Source organism: Aethalodelphis obliquidens, unplaced genomic scaffold (genome assembly GCF_003676395.1).
Source record: "Aethalodelphis obliquidens isolate GAN/ISIS:26980383/991018 unplaced genomic scaffold, ASM367639v1 scaffold5, whole genome shotgun sequence".
NCBI classification, from domain to species: domain Eukaryota; kingdom Metazoa; phylum Chordata; class Mammalia; order Artiodactyla; family Delphinidae; genus Aethalodelphis; species Aethalodelphis obliquidens.
In genome coordinates this window covers 70,004,219-70,026,280 of record NW_020837949.1, presented here as the reverse complement: position 1 = coordinate 70,026,280, position 22,062 = coordinate 70,004,219, and the positions used below count along the sequence as shown (strand labels likewise).

Below are 22,062 nucleotides of genomic sequence, written 5' to 3'. Positions count from 1 at the left end.
ATGTTTTGAGAATATAAGAGTAATGTATTAGGTAAATTTCATTTTACACAATAGTACTATTGTTAAGGGAAGGGGGGACTCCGGTTAAGGGGAAGGAACTTCTTTCCCAAATGCCTCTGTAACCCCTTAAAAGAGGTGGAAGGATTCTGCGTGTCAAATTTGAAAATTTACTTGTCAATTTCCTTGGAAACTGGTTTCTAACATACAACAGGGTAACTCACTTTGACAGCAGGTTCAGCTAAATTACTTTCATTACAATTCAGGTAGAAGTGACTGCCTTCAGTTTCACACATTGTAACTTGCCTAGTGGCAGGTTCAGAAGGGTGTCAGTAACAGGGGCTTCTATGCACCCTGCGTTCCAGAGTTCAGTCCCATTTAAGTTAGGACTATTGACAATGACACGTGCTGAAATTTGCTCATCATGATACACACACACACACATACACACAAACACACACTGTATCAAGAAGCCAGTGAAGCTGTACGGACCGCAGTTAAAAAGTAAAATTGGCTTTACATTTTTTAGAGGTCTCTTAGGAAGAGCAAAACCAAGCCCTCATTGTTATACAGGTGCTGGCCAAACACCGAATCATCGACACTCTGCTACGACCGGGGTAAAGCTGATATGCCTGTATCACTTCTACTACCTGTCGCGCACCCCAGAAGAGAACACGCTGAGGACTGGTAAGGACAAAGGAAAGTTTCTGTCAAAGTTTAGAAGGAAAGAGGGGCTGAGCAGGGAGCACTTTCAGCTCATATTTAAGCCCCAGACAGTGGAGAAAGCCGAACATCCCCCTCCTGCTCTTGGGTCGCCGCGGAGCCGGAGATATGCGAGAAGGAAGTTTTTCTACTGGACATCTGCCGCCTTGTCCCCGAGACGCGCGAGGTCCGCAGCGCCATCCATGGAAGCCTCGGCCTCTGCCCGTCTCGCTGTACCCCAGCGCCGACCGACCCCGGCGTGCGGCGGAGGATCAGCGGCCGCCGCGGACGCGTGCGCGGACTCCCGGGCCGGCATCGCGCTTGGGCCTCTTTGCCCTCCCAGCGGTCCCAAGTCGGCCTCTGCGCCCTGCCCCAGGGCCCTTTCAGCTGGCGCCGATTGGGTCTCCGACCACCCGCCTCCACTTCCCCTCGCGCCGGCGCTATGGCGACGGTCACGAGACGCCGGCTGCCCCTGCGCCCGCCAATGGGAGCGCACGTCGCGGGGAGACGCGGACGTCGCTCTTCCAAGATGGCGGCGCGTCCGTCGAGAGCTGCCGGGCCGGGGGGAAGCCAGCGAAGCCGAGTAAAGTCGCCGCCCGGGAGAGGACTGAAGGAGCTGTTGCCGCCGTTGGCGGCGGCTCAGGCAGTTTTCGCTGCTGCTACGGCTGTTGCCATGCGGCGAGGCTAGGAAGGAGCTCACTTCCCCGGGGTGTAATAATGTTAACAGAGGTAAGCGGCGACGGCGGCCAGTGTTTACCTGTGAGATGGGGAAGGGGCCGGCGCGTGCCGGTCGGATAACATTATTTCCGCCGCCTGCGGGCTCGACCCTTGGTAGCGGGCCCCGGGGCCCGAGTAGAGCGGGGATCCTACAAGTGCCCCCTGAAGAGGAGCTGTGCTGACTCAACAGTCCCGCCACCTCCGGCTGCCTGTGCCTCTTCTTTCGCAGTTGCCACTTGCTCGTCGCCCCTGGCACTGGTCTCCCTCCTGCCGTCGCTGTCTCCTAACTCGCCGCTCCCTTCGTGGCGTCCCCTTACACGCTGGTCTGTGGCAGTGTCGGTCTCTCCGCGTTGCTGCTGGTTCCTGTTCCCCTACGGTTTTCTCGAGGTCTCTCTCTTCGCGGGTCTCTGGCCTCCAGGGCCCTCCACCTCCAAGCTCGGTCAGCATCCTGGGTTTGTCACTCGGCCAGAACGGTTTGTTTCCCACCCCCTACCTTGACTGCTTCGTGAAGAGGACCTCTTTTTCTCAGGGGGATACTTCGATAGCCCAGTTACATCACCTCCCTCTCCCACACCCTGTCACCTTTCGCTTAAATCGTAGGAATCTGGAAGTTGAGTTTAGCATCTATCCTCTTGATTTGCTTAAGACTTCCTTGGTACTCTCAGTGGAACAGTTTTTTCCCTTGGTTCTGAAATGGAAGTAGGGCAACTATGACTAGCCAATCAATTTCCCTTTTCTAGTGCTTGATGACCATTGCAAAAAGCAGACTTTTTGAAGAAGTAGAGTTTGCCTTTACTAGCAGTACTTTAAGGGAAAGAACGAAATTGTTGTAAGTAGGTACTTGACCTAAGTTAACAGTTATGTGTTGTGGTATATGTTAGTGTGGGTGTCGTTGAAGATAAATTCTGAAGCTTGTGGATTTGAGGAAATATCTTAGAAGCTATACTCACTTTAAGTCCTGTGAAGCTTCCAATGTCAGCTGTCACGGACTAGTTTGGGCATCTTTGTGGGCTGAACTAAGGATAGCAAACAATTTTAATGGGCAGTGAGAAGTATTCCTACTTGGGCTAACGAGGACATAAAAATGTTTGTAGATGAGTGGCTTTTGTTGTGTGAAAATGTGATAATAAAGGACTTGCCTTTCCAGCCTTATTAACTCTGAGGAACTTCATACTTTGGTATTTGTACTTAATAATCTGCACACAGCCTGGTGTAGGAGGGCCTGGTAAATACTTATTGGTTGATTTTTAACTCATGAACTACTTATTTCTAGTAGTTTGTAGTTCACTTTATATTTCTGAATTCTACAGATTATTTTTTTCATTCCTGTAGTTAATTTTATTCCCATGGTTAATTTTATTCACAGAGATTATGGTATATCATAAGCTCTGTTGTCATTAGCAGTATTAGGTTAAAAAAAAAAAAGGCAAGTAGCAGAAGTTCTATTTTTACCTTTAGTGTGATATTTTGTTGGGAATAATTAGCCTTATAATAAATTTTCAGTGGTGTTGCTAATGTACAGTATTTTATGAGATAATCTTTTGGTTAAATTTGGCTTAGGTTAGCAGCCTTTGAAGAGTTGTACTGCTTTCACATGAACTCAGTGCTTGCTAGTAAAATGAGAGTCTTGATTTGGAAAGGCTGAACTTTCTAAGCTTCTGTATTTTATTTTATTTTATTTTATTTTATTTTTTGGCTGTGCCACGCGGCTTGCGGGATGTCAATTCCCTGACCAGGGATTGAACCCGGGCCACGGCAGTGAAAGCCGCGGAATACTAACCGCTAGGCCACCAGGGAACTCCCTGAAGCTTCTGTATTTTAAAATAATTTCATCTTTCAGTGAAATATTTTAAACAGTAAGTCAGTGATAGTAGTTAGATGTGCTTTATTGCTGTGTGTGTGTGTGTGTGTGTGTGTGTGCGTGCGTGCGTGCGTGCTGTGCGTAGCTTTTAAGTGGAAGAGCCGGGATTCCAACCTGGGCAGTCTCTGCTGAGTTTATCATTAACCACTACACTGGATTACCTCTCCAAAGTAAGGCCCACATTAAATGGTACTTGGATCTCATCTGTGGTTGTGAGTAGTCATTTTATAGATGAGAAAACTGAAGCCCAGAGACTTATCCAAGGCCAAACAATTATTCGAAGCAAAGGTAAAACTAGAATCCCATCTCCTGACTCTCAGTATAGAACTCTGACCATTTTCCTCTCTATGGATAGTTTTCAGCTCTCTTGAGAGATTTTATTTTATTTATTTATTTTAATTTATCTTTCTTTTATTTATTTATTTTTGGCTGCATTGGGTCTTCGTTGCTGCGCGCAGGCTTTCTCTAGTTGCGGAGAGCGGGGGCTACTCTTTGTTGCGGTGCGCAGGCTTCTCATTGTGGCTTCTGTTGCGGAGCACGGGCTCTAGAGTGCAGGCTCAGTAGTTGTGGCACATGGGCTCAGTAGTTGTGGTTTGCGAGCTCTAGAGCGCAGGCTCAGTAGTTGCGGCGCACGGGCTTAGTTGCTCTGTGGCATGTGGGATCTTCCTGGATCAGGGCTTGAACCCGTGGCCCCTTGCATTGGCAGACGATTCTTAACCACTGCGCCACCAGGGAAGCCCCACCCACTCGTTTTTTTTAAATAGGAGTGAACTTCCACATATCAGACTTAGGGTATAGGATGTTTACCTGAGAACTTGTTTCAATTAATCTGAATTTTCACAACATTCAAATATAATGAAATATTTATTAGTGAATTTTCATTACACACACTTTAAAAAGCTACTGGGGTTATTATTTCTGAGCATGTATTATCATAGAGAACTAAAGTTATAGAAGATGTAGGAAAATATACTGAATTTGCACCACTGCTGTGGCATACTCTAGAGATTGTCTGTGCATAAAAACCAGTTACCAGCCTGTTGACACTTGTGCTTTCAAAAATAGTGAATAAAAATCGTACTTATTTAAACTTAGTAGTTGTTTGGGTTGTGTGTAAATGTGGAGCATTAGTAAATGTTACATAAAAATTGTAGTTGTGCTAAGTTATTTCCATCTAGATTTATTGATTTTTTAATATATTAACATTCATTCTTGATTTTGTGGTTAACAAATATGGTACAGATGGGTAAGGCATAAACTGCTGTACTTTTAGAGGTCCCAGGTTAATAATTAAGGGAGTAAAATTTTGTAGTTCAAATAAATTTGGAAGATTTGCCTAACGGAAGTTAAAAAGGACTTCTTATAGCTTTTGATAGGTGATTTGCTGTCAAAGAATGTGTTAGAACTTGTGTCAAATTGCATAGAGACTGTGATGGTTAATTTTATGTGTCAACTTGATTGGCCTTGGGGTGCCACATTAAACATTATTTCTGGGTACCACCGTGATGGTGCAGCTGGATGAGGATGAGATTAGGATTTGAATTGGTGGGCTTGTTAAAGTAGATTGCTCTCCCCAGTGTGGGTGGGCACCATCCAATCTCTTGAGGGCCTGAGTAGAACAATAGGAAGAAAGAATTTGCCCCTTTTTTTTCTGCATCACTGTTTGAGCTGGGACATTTCATTTCATCTTCTCCTGCCCTTGGACTGGGATTTATACCGTCAGATCCTCAGATTCTCAGGCCTTTGGATTGAATTACACCACTGGCTCTCCAGCTTGCAGACAGCAGATGGTGGGACTTCTCAGCTTCCATAATCTTGTGAGCCAGGCCCTCATAATAAATCTTAAAAAAATTTCCTATTGGTTCTGTTTCTCTGGATAACCCTGACGAATACAGATACTTACAGAGTTTCTTGTATTTCGCTTTGGGAAATCCTGAGATGTGATGAGTTGTGCATTAAGGGAGAGTCTTTGGACTTTCAGAGCTCTTTTTAAAGACACACACACACACTCTTGCCCATAGTAAGTGCTTAAGAAAAAATTATGACTTGATTTTGTTGGTTAATACATTAGTTAAGAGAAATACTCTTGGGGTGGGTTACTCCTTACATGACGTGAGCTCTTTCTTTCATTATTAGTTAATGACATTATAAAGGCTACTAACCAGAACAAGAAGCATAGGCCCATTGCTATTCAAAGGATGTTAAGAGGTGGGAAAGAGATTTTATAAGGGAAGAAGGACATTACTGTCTAGAATGAGGCTGGCTTGCCACTCTACATCTTTTGACAAGCCAAGTTGAGTATTGCCAACCATTTCTCAAGAATTCTAAAGGGCCTTTGTTTTATTTTCCTCCCACTGATTCCAGACTTTCAGAGAGCTTATAAATAAACTATATTTGTTTAGTATTTATTTTCATTATATTTTCTTATTCTAGCACGCATATACCATTTTTTCATCACTTCTGATTATCAACTAGCTAGCTGGTTGACAGAATTGCAAACAAAAGCAAATGTGTGATTTTTTAGTTAAACTCTACAACTTCATATTAGATAAATGTAGGTCTTCCATTTGGCATTTCAGAATATTAAAATAGAGGTTTTAGATTTCCATAACCATCCTTGGGAGTCCTAGGTAGGGAGATACCAGTGTTCAGATGGATTGTTCCAAAGTTTGTTGACCAGTGTTTCATAGAAATTGATAAAAGTTTCTTAACTAGTCCACTGTGTTTAAAAGTTTTGCCTTAATTGCTACAAGTTTATAAAATTACTTTTATTTATTTGAGGAAATACGGAATTAAAGTACAGACGTTTGTAGTTTTAAAGGTACAAGGCATTGGTTTGTGAATCATAAGGCCACTGCAAAGTGTGTGGGTTTACATTTCTGTGTGTAGTAACTACCAGCACATGTATACACTTTTACAGATTATAAAGGGTGCTTTATCTGTTAATTTAATCACGTTATTAGATGTGCTCATGCTTATGTTTAGTGTCATTTCTAGTTTAACTGTGGAATAAAGAGTATTGTCTAGAGTAAAGAGAGAAAAAAAGGGGTATGCGAGGATGTTTGAAGTAGATCGTTTTAGGTGGATCAAGTAAGCTCTGTTAGCTGAGTAATAATGGAAAAGGAGGGAGCATGAGCTTCTGGAAGAGGAAGAAAACAGATTCTATCATCGTTAAGAGTTTCCAATGCTGGCTACTCACTAATTAGCCATTTGGTGGCAAAGCTAAGTGACTTTATGGCATTCCTGAGTGAGGTTCTCAGGGTATGGTTTTTTAAATTGTGTTTTGAAATTCTGCGGTTTCACAGACCATCAAGTGCTCCCTCAGTTGATGGAACTCTAACATTGACTTTCTGAGTCAAGTTTAATTTTCATATTACAGTGCCTTATATATTTGTGAGGAGAGGGAACTTTGAATTAAAGCAAGTGGACAGCTCTGTTTTATCATGTTAAAAAATGGTTGAAACTTGAGTAATAGGTTGAAGTCATGGTGATGCATACTTTGTCTATCAACTACCACAATAGTGAGGCTACACGAATATGACCTATATGTTAGGCATTTCTAAGGATGAGTCTTAACTTCACCACTTATTTATGATGTGACGTTGGGGAAGTTGTTTGAACTTTCTGACCCTTAGTTTCCTTCTTTGTGAAATTGGGATAATAATAGCACCTTCCTAGCTACTCTCACATTGTTATGAAGATCAAATAAAATGATAGGGAGTAAAACTCTTTGTAAACTGTCAATCATTATACAAATATTAGTGGTTAATACATCAGTTTTGTTCTCTATATGTCTTGCACTAATATGAATTCAGGTTCTAGGCTCCATAGCTTTATGGCTCACTAGCTTCTCAGTGGATCTCAGGAGAAAGAGGGTATCCCCTGGCCATTGGTGCAGTTACAGAGAGGCAGGGACTAGACTAAAAGAAGGGAAAGGAAAAAAAATAGACTGAGAGCATGTCTTGCCGAGTAATAATAAGGATAGCTTCTTGTGTGGTTGGTAAATTGATTCCAGAGAATTTCTGAAAGGGCAGTTCCAAAAAATATTTTGAAAAAGGTTACTTATTTGAGGGTTAGTAGTCATTTGTGTATACACAGTGTGAAATATTCGTGGGAAAAGAAATCCTTTATTTTTAATCAGCCCTGGTAAATTATTAAAATCCTGGTCGATTCTTAAGAAATAAATTAATAAGTTCTTAATTCTTAATTATTTAATACAATTTTTATAAGGCTTTGGTTGTAACTTGTACTAATGGAGATTAATTTTTGTGGATCACTTTGTTCACCAAACATAAATACCCCTACTCTGTGGTAGGCACATGCTAAGTTCTGGTGCTGCAGTTGTGTCTGACCTGAAACCTGCCCTCAGAAAATTCACTATCAGAGCTAACTGGTGCCACTTTGGCCATCATTCAGCTGAAGCTTTGAGGTCTTTTGTCAGAATAAAACAAATTACGTAATTAAAAGGTGAAAAATTAAGAGGAATAAAAGGTTGGAGAATGTAATTAAAAGGTAATTACTTGCATTTGCTTTAGTTAACTCCAGGTAAAACTACCAGTTTGGATGACATGGCTGCTCTAAAATGAGCTGCTTCTTACAACTGAAGAGTCAGCCCATTTCTACTGTCTCTCTTCGCTCCAAGCTAATTCACAGTGAGAAGTGGAAAAAAAAACACAAGAGAACAGAGGAGCAAAAAAAAAAAAAAAAAAAAAGTGAATTTGTCTTTTGTTTTGTTTTTATGAAAAGACTCTTTATATCTCCTTAAGAGGTCTACCAGATTTTACTGAAAGACGTAGCTGAATTCCATTACCTTGGTAAAAGTAGTACTTGGTCCCTACCCCGTATGTTACATATTCCTGTATGTTACATATTCGTGTAAACTCCTGAATGTGCAGCTTACCATTGTATTCCCAGTGCCTGGAAGAGAGCTTCACGCTTAGTCCTCACTAAATATCTGTCAATAAAAGTATGTTGAATATTCCCTCCAGCAAAATGAAAGTAAAATTGAAAAATTACTAAGACAAAAATCGTCTTTGATAAATTTAAACTATCACATTAATTACCCTTCAAGGACTGGTTATTATCTCTGTCCATTAGGCTTTTAAAAATAGTACCCTGTGGTTGAATACTATGTTTGGGATCACAAAACACGCACACAAAAGTTAGACCAAAAAAAAAAGGTGAACATTAAGCATTTAGTTAGAATGTAATTCTGTTTTAATTTTTCCTACGGAGAAGAATCTGATTAGATTGATGTTATTTTCATGTAACAAATCATAAATGCAAGAACAACTTGGATTTTATTTTGTGTTTTTACTACTTACTTTTCATGATTTCATTTGTATTCCTGAACTAGATAAACCTAAAGCTTTGTTTATAATAGTACAGTAATGCAGATTTTTGTGGTGCTTTGTTGAGTGTTTCGTGTTTGTATGACCTTTAATGTTGTCTCGAAGTTGCAAGTAAGAGTAAAAATTTAGTCATGAATTTCAAAAAGTTGGACATTTGGGGGGTACCTTTTCTAGGAGGGCAGCTGCTACCACGATCTCTTACCTAAAATACCTCTCAATGTCACTCTTAGAGCATTGTTAGATCATTTCACCCATCTATAATTCCACTGTATATTCAGAAATAATATGTACCAGAAAAGTTCAATAAAATAATTCTGCAGCTGGTTTAATGATCTTTCATTTAGTACCAGAGGCTCATATACAATCATCTGGAATAATTCACCATTGTTAGATTACTGCACTGTTTTCTCCAATTTCCTGAGGGACCTTTTAATTCTGATGCAGCTGTGAAATTCCTACGGTGAATCCTGTTTCGACCTTAGCCCTGCATTATTGGAGAGTCCTTGAATGTTACTCTATTTAAACCTGAATTGGTTTTGCTCTTGGAACCCTGGAGCTATCTTTAGCCTGGCTGTGGTTTGGCAGGTGAGCGAGTCTGTGATTCTTTGTATTGTGACATCTTTTATTTTCAGGCCAGAGTTGTGTGACAACAGGATATGTATGGAGAATGGCTCTTGGATTCACGATCATTTGAGGCTTGGAAGTTATAAAACTGAAGTTGTACAGTTTTAATGGAAGAGTTAAGTCTGAAATAAAATTTCACCTCAGTTTAGTTATTACATAGATTTTGGGAAATAATGGTCTGATTTTAAGATACTATGATATTATGTATTATCTAATGTTTCTCCAAGTCGTAATATTGTACTTTAGAATTTGTTCTTGATTTCTCTTCCTGAGATTATTTGAGGTGGCATTTTTTCTTCCTCAGAACTTTCCTCAGGGTGTTTAATCAGATCACAACTGTTAGTATAACTAGCTCCTTTAATGTCCAGTGTTAATTACTAACGTCATACACTTTTTCTTGAGTACTACCTAAGTGCTCAACACTCAAACCGTTGAAATAGTCTAATCCTGGTAAGAGTTAGCAGAATAAGAGGAAGTGGTCTAGAGGGAGGTTGGCGACAACTTGAAAGGTGGAACACAACAAAGATACAGAAAAAGAAACTGAAATAATGGACTTTACAAATAGTGGGTGTGTTGATTATATAAAAATTTTAGAAAAATCAATTAGGCTTAAGAATACTTTATAATTTATAAAAGCTCTACCAGTTAATGTCTGATAGCTCAGAATATTCAAACAAATAATAGGCACTAATGCAAAATTTATAGAACTCCAGAAGTTAGTGAGATTGCCTTTGTACTGGGACTCAGAGTGTTAATCATCTCTATCTCTCTCTTCTCTCTCTCTCCCCCCAACCCTGCCACATATATATCTTCTAATCACAAATTGGACATTCTTAGTTTCTGAAGAAGAGTGTATGCTTTTGGTTAAGAGTGGCCGTTGGTGTCAGATTATTTGGATTTGAATCTGTTTTGTCACTTCAGAGTATTTTGACCTTAGAAAGTTATTAACCTTTTTGAGCCTCAGTTTTTTCATCTGTGTAACTTTTAAATTAATGATACCCTATAGGGTTGTTCTAAGTATTAAGTGAAATAACATGTTAAGTACTGCACACAGTATTTCCCACAATAAAACTCAAGAAATAACTAGATTTTAATTATTATTTCCTCAGAAGTAAATAACAAGTGGTTTATTTTTTATAACTTAGAATGTGTTTGAAGTTGTTTTTTGTATTTTGTCTTTGTTTTATTGAGGAAGTTTTAAAATGTCAAATTAAACAAAATAATCCCCTTTGATGCAGATGATCTAATTCTTCCCTTTCTCAGTTTTTATTAACTTTCTAAATTATGTATTGCACTAAGAGCTAGATCTAGACTAAATATCAGGAGGAAATCAAGAGAGGTGACACTTGTATACTGTGGTCATAACTAGAACTTTTGACTGAACAATAATTTCTTCTGCCCACTAAAGGTTTTACAATAGATGAAGTGAAAGGGAAAAGTTGTAGTATAATCTCACATGCTTTAAAAAGATGCCAGTGTTGTGTAGTTTTCTGCTATGGGAAGTACTAAGGTTCTTGTCAATTTGATAAAGTTCTATGTAAAGTAGCTCAGAATTTATTTAAGCTTTTCTCTTGAATTGTTCCTTTTTATAGGGAATAGAAAGGTGAGAAATGTTAAAATACTTTGTTTAAAAAAATTATGTAGTTAGCTTGATTGGTATTAGTATACTGTGTAGTAGGTTAAGAAAAAGACTTAGGGCTAAGTTATTACAAATAAGATTTGTACTTATACATCTAAATATGGGTATTAAGAATGTAAATTCAGTTCCTTTATTCAGGAGCTGCTTATCTGCATTCATGTAATAGTACAATACATTGTTATATTCAAAGAATGGAGTGTTGGGCTTCCCTGGTGGCGCAGTGGTTGAGAGTCTGCCTGCCAATGCAGGGGACGCGGGTTCGTGCCCTGGTCCGGGAAGATCCCACATGCTGCGGAGCGGCTGGGCCCGTGAGCCATGGCCACTGAGCCTGCGCGTCCGGAGCCTGTGCTCCGCAATGGGAGAGGCCACAACAGTGAGAGGCCCGCGTACCGCAAAAAAAAAAAAAAAAAAAGAGTGGAGTGTTCATGTGATAATAACATTTTAGTTAGCTGAAGATTATACCATCAAGGTCCTTTGTGGGTGAATCTGTGTCTGTCTCTATTTTCCTTACTATACTTATTTTTTCCCCCTTGTCGCTGTTGCTTTGTGGATGTGTTGATTTTTTCCCTCACCTCTTTTATTATTCTCCTCTATGTCTGTAGGCGTGCTTGCTTTCTCAGTTTTTTCCCCTAACCTTCACCCTTTCCTTCCCCCACCTCCAGCAAATTTAAAGAGGCCACAATAATTTAACTTTTATTTTTTAAGTTATACTCCACTTAATGGATTTAAAAATACTTTCCATTGCTTAAAAATTTAAAAGGCGAATGTATACAATAATTTGTATATATTTTTAAATAATACAGTTCAGTATAATTTCGTTTTGTGATTGTATACCTCTTGTCTGAATTTATATTGATTAAAAAGCCTCATAATCTCTGTGTTAACAGAGAACCATGTTGAGCTTTATTTTTTTTTGTGAATTAAGAGCATCTTGTAGTACTTTCAGGGTCATTGTTTTGATGTGGAGTTGTTACTGTACAGCCTTCAGGAACATGAAGGAAATTTGTTTGAACCTGTACCAAGTCTAGAATATACCTTGAAAGTTATCTGAATACTAATACCTACAAAATCTACACCAGATTCTTAAGGGGTACCAAGGACTAAGATATTAGTGTCAGTTTAGTTACTTCAGGTTTTTCTGATAAATTGAATTTTTTTTTTTTTTTTTTGTGGTACGCGGGCCTCTCACTGTTGTGGCCTCTCCCATTGCGGAGCACAGGCTCCGGACACGCAGGCTCAGCGGCCATGGCTCACGGGCCCAGCCGCTCCGCGGCACGTGGGATCTTACGGACCCGGGCACGAACCCGCGTCCCCTGCATTCGCAGGTGGACTCTCAACCACTGCACCACCAGGGAAGCCCAATAAATTGAATTTTTAAATCTTAATAAATCACTTTTATTTGATTCCTTAGATATATGTGCAGAATTTTGCCCATCCCCCTCCATATCCTTTTTTTAAAAAAAGTCTACTTAAGAGTCGGTGTAAAATAATGGTTCAGGACATGCTTGAATTTTATTTTTTTAATTTTTTTTATTTTTTGGTATGCGGGCCTCTCACTGTTGCGGCCTCTCCTGTTGCGGAGCACAGGCTCTGGACGCACAGGCTCAGCAGCCATGGCTCACGGGCCCAGCCGCTCCGCGGCATGTGGGATCTTCCCAGACCGGGGCACGAACCCGCATCCCCTGCATTGGCAGGCGGACTCTCAACCACTGCGCCACCAGGGAAGCCCTATTTTTTTTATTTTTAAAATTTATTTATTTATTTTTGTCTGCGTTGGGTTTTTGTTGCTGTGCATGGGCTTTCTCTAGTTGTGGCAAGTGGGGGCTGCTCTTCATTGCGGTGTGCGGGTTTCTCATTGTGGTGGCTTCTCTTGTTGCAGAGCACGGGCTCTAGGCGCGTGGGCTTCAGTAGCTGTGGCACCTGGGCTCAGTAGTTGTGGCTCGTAGACTCTAGAGCTCAGGCTCAGTAGTTGTGGCGCATGGGCTTAGTTGCTCCATGGCATGTGGGATCTTCCCGGACCAGGGCTTGAACCCATGTCCCCTGCACTGACAGGTGGACTCTTAATCACTGTGCCACCAGGGAAGCCCCATGCTTAAATTTTAAACCAAGTTCAGTTCATGGTCCACTTCTGTGACTTAGCTGTTTCCTCATCTATAGAATAGAGTTAGTAATATAACTTATGTCATAGAGTTGTGAGAATTAGAAATCTATATAAAGTGGTTAGCAAAGCACTAAACAGTTAATACTAACACTTAATACATCATGGTTCCTGCTGTTTCAGAGGATGCTCCTTTTCATAAGAAGAAAGGGAGAGGTAGGAGATTGGTGACAGTTCAGTGCTAGGCTGTGCTTTGAACATTTAACCCTGTTTACTGTAGTTTCCCCTTGTATTATATATTATGGGGAAAAGCAGAAGTTGAATTGTCAATATTGGGACCAGTATTCTTGTATTGTTACAGTCTTATATGAATGAGGTGAAGGGGGGCCACTTATGAATATGGCCTGTTTTATCTTGCATTGCACTATTTAACTGCCGTAATAAAAGTTTTGTGTGCTGTAGTAGAGAACACTTTGGTAAATAACAGTCTTCTAATGTATAAACTAAATTCATTCTTTCTGATTCACTTTTGTAAAAGGAGCTTAAGGTGAATTGCTGTGTGACTGAGTTTATTTTTCAGTATGAGGTAATGATAGAGAATGACCTTGGTGTTTGAAGATTTTTTTTAAAATTATTTTTGGCTGCATTGGGTCTTCCTTGTTGCACGTGGGCTTTCTCTAGTTGCATAGAGTGGGGACTACTCTTAGCTGTGGTGCGTGGGCTTCTCATTACGGTGGCTTCTCTTGTTGCAGAGCACAGGCTCTAGGCGCGCGGGCTTCAGTAGCTGTGGCACGTGGGCTCAGTAGTTGTGGCTCGTGGGCTGAGCGCAGGTTCAGTAGTTGTGGTGCACAGGCTTAGTTGCTCCGTGGCATGTGAGTTCTTCCTGGACCAGGGCTCGAACCCGTGTCCCCTGCATTGGCAGGCGGATTCTTAACCACTGCGCCACCAGGGAAGCCCCTGAAGATCTTTATGTACTTACTGTAATGTGGTTCAAATAGAGTGGGTAGGCTGTAGACAAATTATTGGGTTAGAAATGCCAAGTGCAATACTGTATTATATCAAAATAATAGATTTTATTTTAGTAGTATTAAAGTGACAGAATCTAAAGAGAACAAGATATTTATGGAACAGGAGGAGAATTATTGAGAAACCTGGGCATTCAACATTTTAATTTCCTTTTGATGTTTTCTTTCTGGCCTTGAAAAATATAGTGGAATAAAGCTTCCTTCCTCACTAAAATATTCCCGTAGTAGTTTCAAGAAATGTAATGAATTAGAACTCTGTTATTCAGAAAAAGAGCTTTTTAAAGGAATGATTTAAGTGTAATTTAAAAAATAATTTTTTGTTGTTAAATGTCTTAGAAGAAATACAAGTTTTAGTGTGTTTAATTATTTCTAAGAATATGATTAGAATTACAAGCAACATAATTTTCAGCCGTTTCAAAATTCTCACAAACTGTTGGTGGAAATCTAGTTTTTCTTTTCTTTATATACATATACATTGACCTAGGTACAGGAATAGCATAACCTGTATTATCCCTCACAGGCATGTGGGATCTTCCTGGACCAGGGCTCGAACCCGTGTCCCCTGCATTGGCAGGCCGATTCTTAACCACTGCACCACCAGGGAAGTCCCTCCTCCTCTTTCTCATCCTCTTTCTCCTCTTCACTGTTGTGGATGATTATCTTGTGCATTAGGATGCTGTGTAGGATGCACACAGCAAAATCCTTAGCGTCTGTGATACCCACCCCCCATTTTGATAACCAAAAATGTCTCCATACATTGCTAAATGTTTCCTGGGGAAATAATTGCCCTTGGCTGAGAACCACTGCAGTAAAGATAGTGCCTTTTCTGCACTTTATCTCTTTAGATACTTATTTCTAGAATTGTTTTTATCTCGAATCTGTTTTGTTCCATTGATCTGTGTGTCTGGACTTTAGCCTCTTTTGCTTATTTATTTTACTTCTCTTTGTTGTTTAGTAAGTAGTAATTTAAAAAACAGCTTTATTGACATGTAATTTATATACCATTCATGAATACAGTTCAGTGGCTCTTAGTATGTTCACAGAGTTGTGCATCTGTTGCCACAGTAAGTTGTAGAACTCATTACCCTCAAACAGAAAAACCCTTACCCTTTAGCTGTCACTCCCAAATCTTCCCTGCTTTGAGCCCCAGGCTATCATCACAAGTCTGTCTCTATGGATTTGCCTGTTACAGACACTTTATATAAATGGAATCATACAGTGTGTGGTCTTTGTGACTGGCTTCTTGCACTTAACATGTTTTCAAGTTTCATATATATTGTAGCATGCATCAGTATTTCAAATTTCTTTTTATTGCCTAGTAATCCATTGTATAGAAACACCACATTTTGTGTATTCTTTCATTTATTGATGGATATTGGGTTATTTTCACTTTAGGGCTATTATCAATAATGCTGCTATGAACACTTTTTTGTATGGACATGTTTTCATTTCTCTAGGGTATATACTAAGAATGGAACTGCTGAATCATATGGTAACTCTATGTTTAACCTTTTGAGGAACTGTAAATTGTTTTCAGAAGTACTGCACTATTTTTATTCCCACCAGCAATATAGGAGGCTTCTAATTTCTCTGCATCCTCAAGAATATTTGTTATAATCTGTCTTTTTGATTATAGCCATCCGGTGGGTGAGAAGTGATATCTTGTAGTGTATTTGATTCGCATTTCCCTAATGTCTAATAATGTTGAACATTTTTTCATATGCTTTTTATGACCACTTATATTATCTTCTTTGGAGAAATGTGTACTCAAATCTTGTGCTCATTTTAAAATTAGATTATTTATTTCTTAGTTTTTATTTAATTTATTTTTATATACTTTTGGCTGTGTTGGGTCTTTGTTGCTGTGCGCAGGCTTTCTCTCTTTGCAGTGAGCGGGGGCTACTCTTCGTTGTGGTTCGCGGGTTTCTCATCGTGGTGGCTTCTTTTGTTGCGGAGCATGGGCTCTAGGCGCGTGGGCTTCTGTAATTGCAGCACACGGGCTCAGTAGTTGTGGTGCGCGGGCTCAGTAGTTGTGACGCACAGGCTTAGCTGCTCTGCAGCATGTGGGATCCTCCCATACCAGGGATCGAACCTGTGTTCCCTGCGTTGGCAGGCGGACTCCCAACTACTACACCATCAGGGAAGTCCTTCTTAGTTTTAACAGTTCTTTGTATATTCCAGGTAGAAGTTCATTATTAGGTATATGATTTACAAATATTTTTTCTCATTCTGTGGGTTGGCTTTTCATTTTCTTGAGGGTATCATTTGCAGCACAGCATTTAAAAATTTTGACATAGTCCAATTTATTTTTCTTTTGTTGACTGTGCTTTTTGTGTCAAAAATATTTAAATTTTGTAATATATTTTCTGTAATTAGCTTCAGGAAATGGTATCAAGGATCACATAAACAAGACAAACTAAATACATAAAAATAGAGCAGAAATTAAGCCATTATAGTTTTCCCCAACTTGAATTTTGAAAAAATAATTTTTTTCTTAAATTTTATTATTATATTTAGATGTGTGTGTGTGTGTGTGTTGATAGAAGACTTTACTGAGAATTTGAGGGTGATGAGGCATTTGGTTTACATTGTAGCAGTGCTAGGTAATTAAAAACCACTCTGCTCTGTAGTGGAGTAGCTAGCTACAGTAACCTAAAATTTTGCAGTGTTCCAATCCTCAGTTGCCATGCTTTGAGTGTTTTCATGGTTAACCGCACCCCCTAGAGGAGGAGGAATCCTCCAAAAGCAGAGACTATTTATTTCTAGTCCTGCCCTCTCTGTCTGTAATAATCTGTTTACCTTCTCCTGAATTCCTGGCTCTATTATTTCATGATTATTGGTGTGCTTATCCATTATTTTTTCTCCCGGCACATTCTGAGTCTCTGGGTCTTGACTTTGCAGATCCCTAACTAGGCCGGCTTATTCTTTCAGCAACACTACAGGTCCAGGAATCACAGCTCAGTCATGATATTCTTGAGGATCATCTCTGATTATGGTCCCGCTGCCTCTTCATAGTCACTTGCAGCAATGTGTCTGCTCTCATCATCTCCACCTTCTTTTATACTTATTAACGTTTTAAAAATTTTATTTACTACCTAATTAAACTTTGACAATATACAAATACATATCTTTTTTAAGATTTTCCAGTTCATTTTAAAGGTTATGTGTGTTAAGCTATTCCCTCGTTATTACCATAATTTGACCAATTGTTTTGTGTCGCTTTCTCAGACAAGATGTTAGTTTCATGTTTTTCACTTGCTGGAGTACAGATTTTATGACAGCCTTTTTGATCATTGCTTGATAGAAATAAACATCCATAATAGTGTATTCACGTAAACATTTTAAATGACTGTTAATTGAATGTAAATAAAATGAGTTAAGGATATGGTGTGTCTTTTGTAGGAAAAGTGGTATGTGTAATCTAAAAAGAATAAAGTATTATTTGCAATATATATTTTTAAAAAAGTTCATGCTGCTTGAAGAGTAAACCAGTGCAGAAGTGTATTTAGTAAGAAGTGAAAGTATTTGCTTTTTCTGTTTTAAAAGCAGTCTGGGTACATACTTCTATACCTTTCTTTATATTTAATACACGAGAGAAAATTTTCATTAAGTTAAAAAAATTACTCTTAAAAGTGGTGCTGTAAATTATCTTTTCCCACTTTTATAAGTTTCTCAAGTGTTTATCTAATTTTTCCAGTAGTGTTTATTGTTACACTTTATACTCCTGTCTTCTCCCCTTCCCTCTGCCATATAGATAGGTGCTAACTGAATTGATTTGACACAGAAACAAAGGGCAAGTGAAATTGAAGTATTAAGATGCCAATTAATGATAAGAAAGGAAGGTAATCTGGTGAAGATTATCACTAGGAAAAAATATTGATGTGTATATCACATTGATTTAGATGATTACTGAGAAGATCTGTGGATTCGATATATACTTATTCAGAGTATACTGGATGTGCCAGATGTTATACTTGTCAACAGGAATACATCAATGAATAAAGCATATACATTTTATGATCTCATGAGACTTAGGTATATGGTATATACAGGAAAATAAATAGACAGTGCCAACGTAATGTGATAAATGAAGATATTGGCAAGAGAGTGGTTGAAATGGTGAACTGTGGAGTCCAGTCTAGATAGGGAAGTGAATGCAGAAGTGGGCTAAGTAAGGAGAAAGTAGAATTAAGTGTCTGCAATTCTGAATGATAACGAAAAATAGATGCAGTAGGTTTAACTAATTTAGAACTGGAAGATTGTGATCAGAGAGTAAGATAGTTAATTTTCACATTTCCCATTCAGAGAAGACAGGGTGATGAAGTCTGGAGTGTGGTCTTAAAGTGGCTAAAATGGACTTGCAGTGAATGTCGGTGGAGGTGAAATGCTTATGATATTAAAAGTAGAGTGTTGGGAGTTCCCTGTTGGTCTCGTGGTTAGGATTGGGCGCTTTCACTGCTGTGGCCCGGGTTCAATTCCTTGTTGGGGAACTGAGATCCCACAAGCTGCACGGCGTGGCCAAAAAAAAGAAAGAAAAAGAATGTTGGGTGGATGCATGTTGAAATAATTCAAGGTTATGTCGTACTTAGGACAGAAGCATGTCAAGAGTTTTGAGTGAATGATTAGTAGTGCCCTGGGGAGCAGTGGTTTGCACCTGTGACTGCATTTTGGAATCACCTGGGGAACTTTATAAACTACTAATGCTCTTACCCTAACTTTGCTGCACATTGGAAATTCTAATGGCTAGCTCCCATCCTCAGCTATTCAGATTTAATTTGTATGGGGTGTAACCTGGGCAGTGGGGCTTTAAAATGCCCCTAGGAATTCTAATGTGCAGCAATTGCACAGTGGCAGGGTTTTGGTTTTTTTGTTTTTTGCTTTTTACGGGAAACTGGCTGGGAGTTACGGTTAGGAACATGACCCTGCATCATGAAGTTGGAGTACATGATAAATGAAAGAATAAGCAACCTTTGAGAGTGAGGCAGGAGAAGCAGCTTTTACTTAAAGCAAACAGTGAAATTGTTGATGATATAGATCCGTTTACTTTTACCCTGGAGCAGAGTAAACCTAGAGGGAGGTTTTGGGAGGAAGGTAAGCAGTGGGAGGTTGGATAAAGGAGGAAAAAACAAGAACAGTACCGTGGTTAGAGTCCAGGAGAGGACTGATAACTGTAATAAATTTATCTTTTGGTAGTGACCAAAGATAACAGGGCATAGTGGGTTCATAATGAATCTGGAAAATACATTCTGCAGTCCCATGGTGGATGAAAGTTGGGAATTGGATGAGTGGCTCTCAGGAGTCAGTTTAAGACCTGGGGTTGAACTTAGTAGGAAGTCCTAGCTTTGTATTCTTCTCTTTGTTAAGGGGTTTGGATTGGTTGCATAAGATCCATGGAGAGGCCCAGAGTTTCATGCTGCTGTTCCACAGGCTCCTAGGTGAGTGGTTAGGGGCCTGGTCTCTTTTGTCCGGTCACTGGCAGGAGGAGGCTGTGGAGTGTCAAGGCTTGGTTAGGTCTGCAGAGCATAGCTCTGCTCACTCGAGCGTGCTTGCTTGTGTGAGTTTGACACTTTGCTGTACCTAACAATGGCAAAGCCTTTGCTGTTTCTTTACTTTTACACTTGATGCTTTTCAGGAACAATTTTAATTGCCCAATTCCAGATTTTTTTCAACATTGAAGAAATGGTATAGACTTAGAAACAGTGAAAAGGGACCTTGTATATTATTTACGCAAACTTCCCTTATTTATACGTTGGAATTTTATGCATAGAGAATTGAAGTCAGTTTCACAAAGAAACCATTCACCCTAAAGTATAAACTATATATGAGACTAGAAATTTATAATTGTTACACTGATTCAAATTTGTTGTCAGAATAAATTGGTTTACTGCAACTCATTTGATTAATTTGACATGTAACTTGATTTTTTTGCATTGTTAAACTTGGAAGATGAGAACATCAGATATCACTGTCAGTGGAGTGCAGAAAATTTATATTTCTTTTAAATTAAAGGAAGTGTTTTAAAGTATAATACTTGCAGAGTTCAAGAGCTACCCTAGTTATGCAAATGAACTGTGGAATTACTTTTGAATGATGAGTTCATTCAAAAACATTATGAAAAATTGTTAATAGATTTTTGGTCAGAATAGGGTAAGTAGTAAAGTAGTAAATTTGGTAATAGCCTGATGTAGAAATAAGAAAATTGTATGCTTAGTGGAAAATATACTTTTGCATAATTACAGTATATCATGTCAACTAGTAATTTAAACCCATATGCCCTTACTGAGCAAAATATATGTCCATGATTAAAGCTTTTGTACTTGTTTTTTTTTTTTTTTTTGTGGTACACAGGCCTCTCACTGTTGTGGCCTCTCCCGCTGTGGAGCACAGGCTCTGGACGCGCAGGCTCAGTGGCCATGGCTCACGGGCCCAGCTTTTTCGCGGCATGTGGGATCTTCCCGGACTGGGGCACGAACCCTTGTCCCCTGCATCGGCAGGTGGCCTCTCAACCACTGTGCCACCAGGGAAGCCCAAAGCTTTTGTACTTTTTAAAAGTAGATGATTTTGTATACAGTGACTTTATTTCACGTGTGTTTGAATTATGAAAGTAAAAGTAACTTTTTGAGGTTGTGACACCAAGCATATGATACCTATGATGGGTCATAGGGATTTAGGTTACATCAAAAGGATGCTTTTAACGCTGGGTTGTGACATGTATTTTTTTATATGTATCTTTTGTATTTATAGTTTTCAGATGTGCTTATTAGCAAGATGAAAACTGAGGAGCAATTACGCTAAATGGTGCTTGATTTCCTTTTCTCTTTTTGGATTGCATTCATTGATTTACCTATGTTTAGGTGGGTATGAATGGTTCTCATTTTTCTAAAAGTCAGTTGATATTTATTAAAAAACTCTGCACAGCTAGTCAGTTGTCTCAGTCATTTGTGGGGACATTTCATAGTTTAGTTTTGCCAATACAGATTTAGACTATTCATAGGAATGTTAATAAGATTTTTCTTTGGCTGTGGCAGCTGACATCATTTGGCTTAAATTTTCTAGGCCAAAATTATTTCTGCTCTACTGTATGGTGGTAAATTCTGATAACTCAGCTGAACATTTATTGTGTTAGAGTATATATCCAAAGCTGCTTCCTGAGGAAAATTTTGGCTTGCTTATGTGGCTTTAGTCTGCTAACTTGTAGAAGTAGCGTTGTGAGAACACTAGTTAGGCTCTTTAATTTTTATGGTTTACCTTAGTTTTAGGTGTATATAGATTAACTCTAAATCGGAATATAGACTACCCACTTTCAGTGACCGCAGATTATATGATTCTCAGCACCTCTCAAAGCCTGAAAGAATTGATATTAGGGGAAAATGCCTGAGAGTTATTTAATCCAGTCTTTTAGATTCTCAAATTTCATCTATTTATTTGTTTATTTATAATTGTGGTTAAATTCTCTAATTTGTATCCTTGGATATAGCTTGACTACTAGAAAATTACAATCTTAGAACACATTAGTTTTACTTCTTGCAGAGTTGCCTTCATTGACGTGCCTTTTAATGTTTATGTCCACTTTCTTTAAAGTCATTAGGAGAAGCAATTTTGTTAAACTTTCTAATGACTTTCCTGTAAAACTTGCTGAGAACATAAACCAGTACTTCATGCTTTGTTTTTCAGATATATTCCTATATGATACAATTCTTTAAAAATTCAGAGCTGCAGATATAGAGCATCAGTTAATGAGAGGAAGCTTGGATATCATCTGTTCCCAACGCGTTTACAGATGAAGAAATTGAGGCTCAGAGAGGTCAGCTATAAGTGGTTGGCCTACAACCTGGGTGTAGAAATTGTGTCTTCTAACAGCTGACCCAGTTTTTTTTTAAGTTTTCAAAACATTGAGGTGAAATTGACATAACATAAAGTTACCGTTTTATAAGTGAACAATTTATTGGCATTTAGTACAATCACAATGTTGTGTAGCCACCACCTCTATATAGTTTCAGAACATTTTAATCACCCCGAATTACACTTGCTCCCCATTTTATTCTCGT

General features: G+C 39.0%; 1 protein-coding gene across 6 annotated transcripts in view; it reads left to right on the top strand.

The window, feature by feature from the left end:
- Positions 1–464: 464 nt before the first annotated feature.
- The window catches only part of SNX13 (sorting nexin 13), a 139,126-nt gene continuing 117,528 nt past the window's right edge, over positions 465–22,062 (top strand). The window contains exons 1-2 of one of the 6 annotated variants that reach the window (XM_027102597.1): positions 1,327–1,428; positions 21,689–21,818. In XM_027102597.1, the coding sequence (XP_026958398.1) occupies positions 21,795–21,818 (24 nt within the window). In that variant the 5' untranslated portion in view covers positions 1,327–1,428; positions 21,689–21,794. Of the gene's footprint in view, positions 1,429–21,688; positions 21,819–22,062 lie in introns of all 6 variants that reach the window. The other 5 variants (XM_027102599.1, XM_027102596.1, XM_027102594.1 and 2 more) reach the window with 5 other exon arrangements.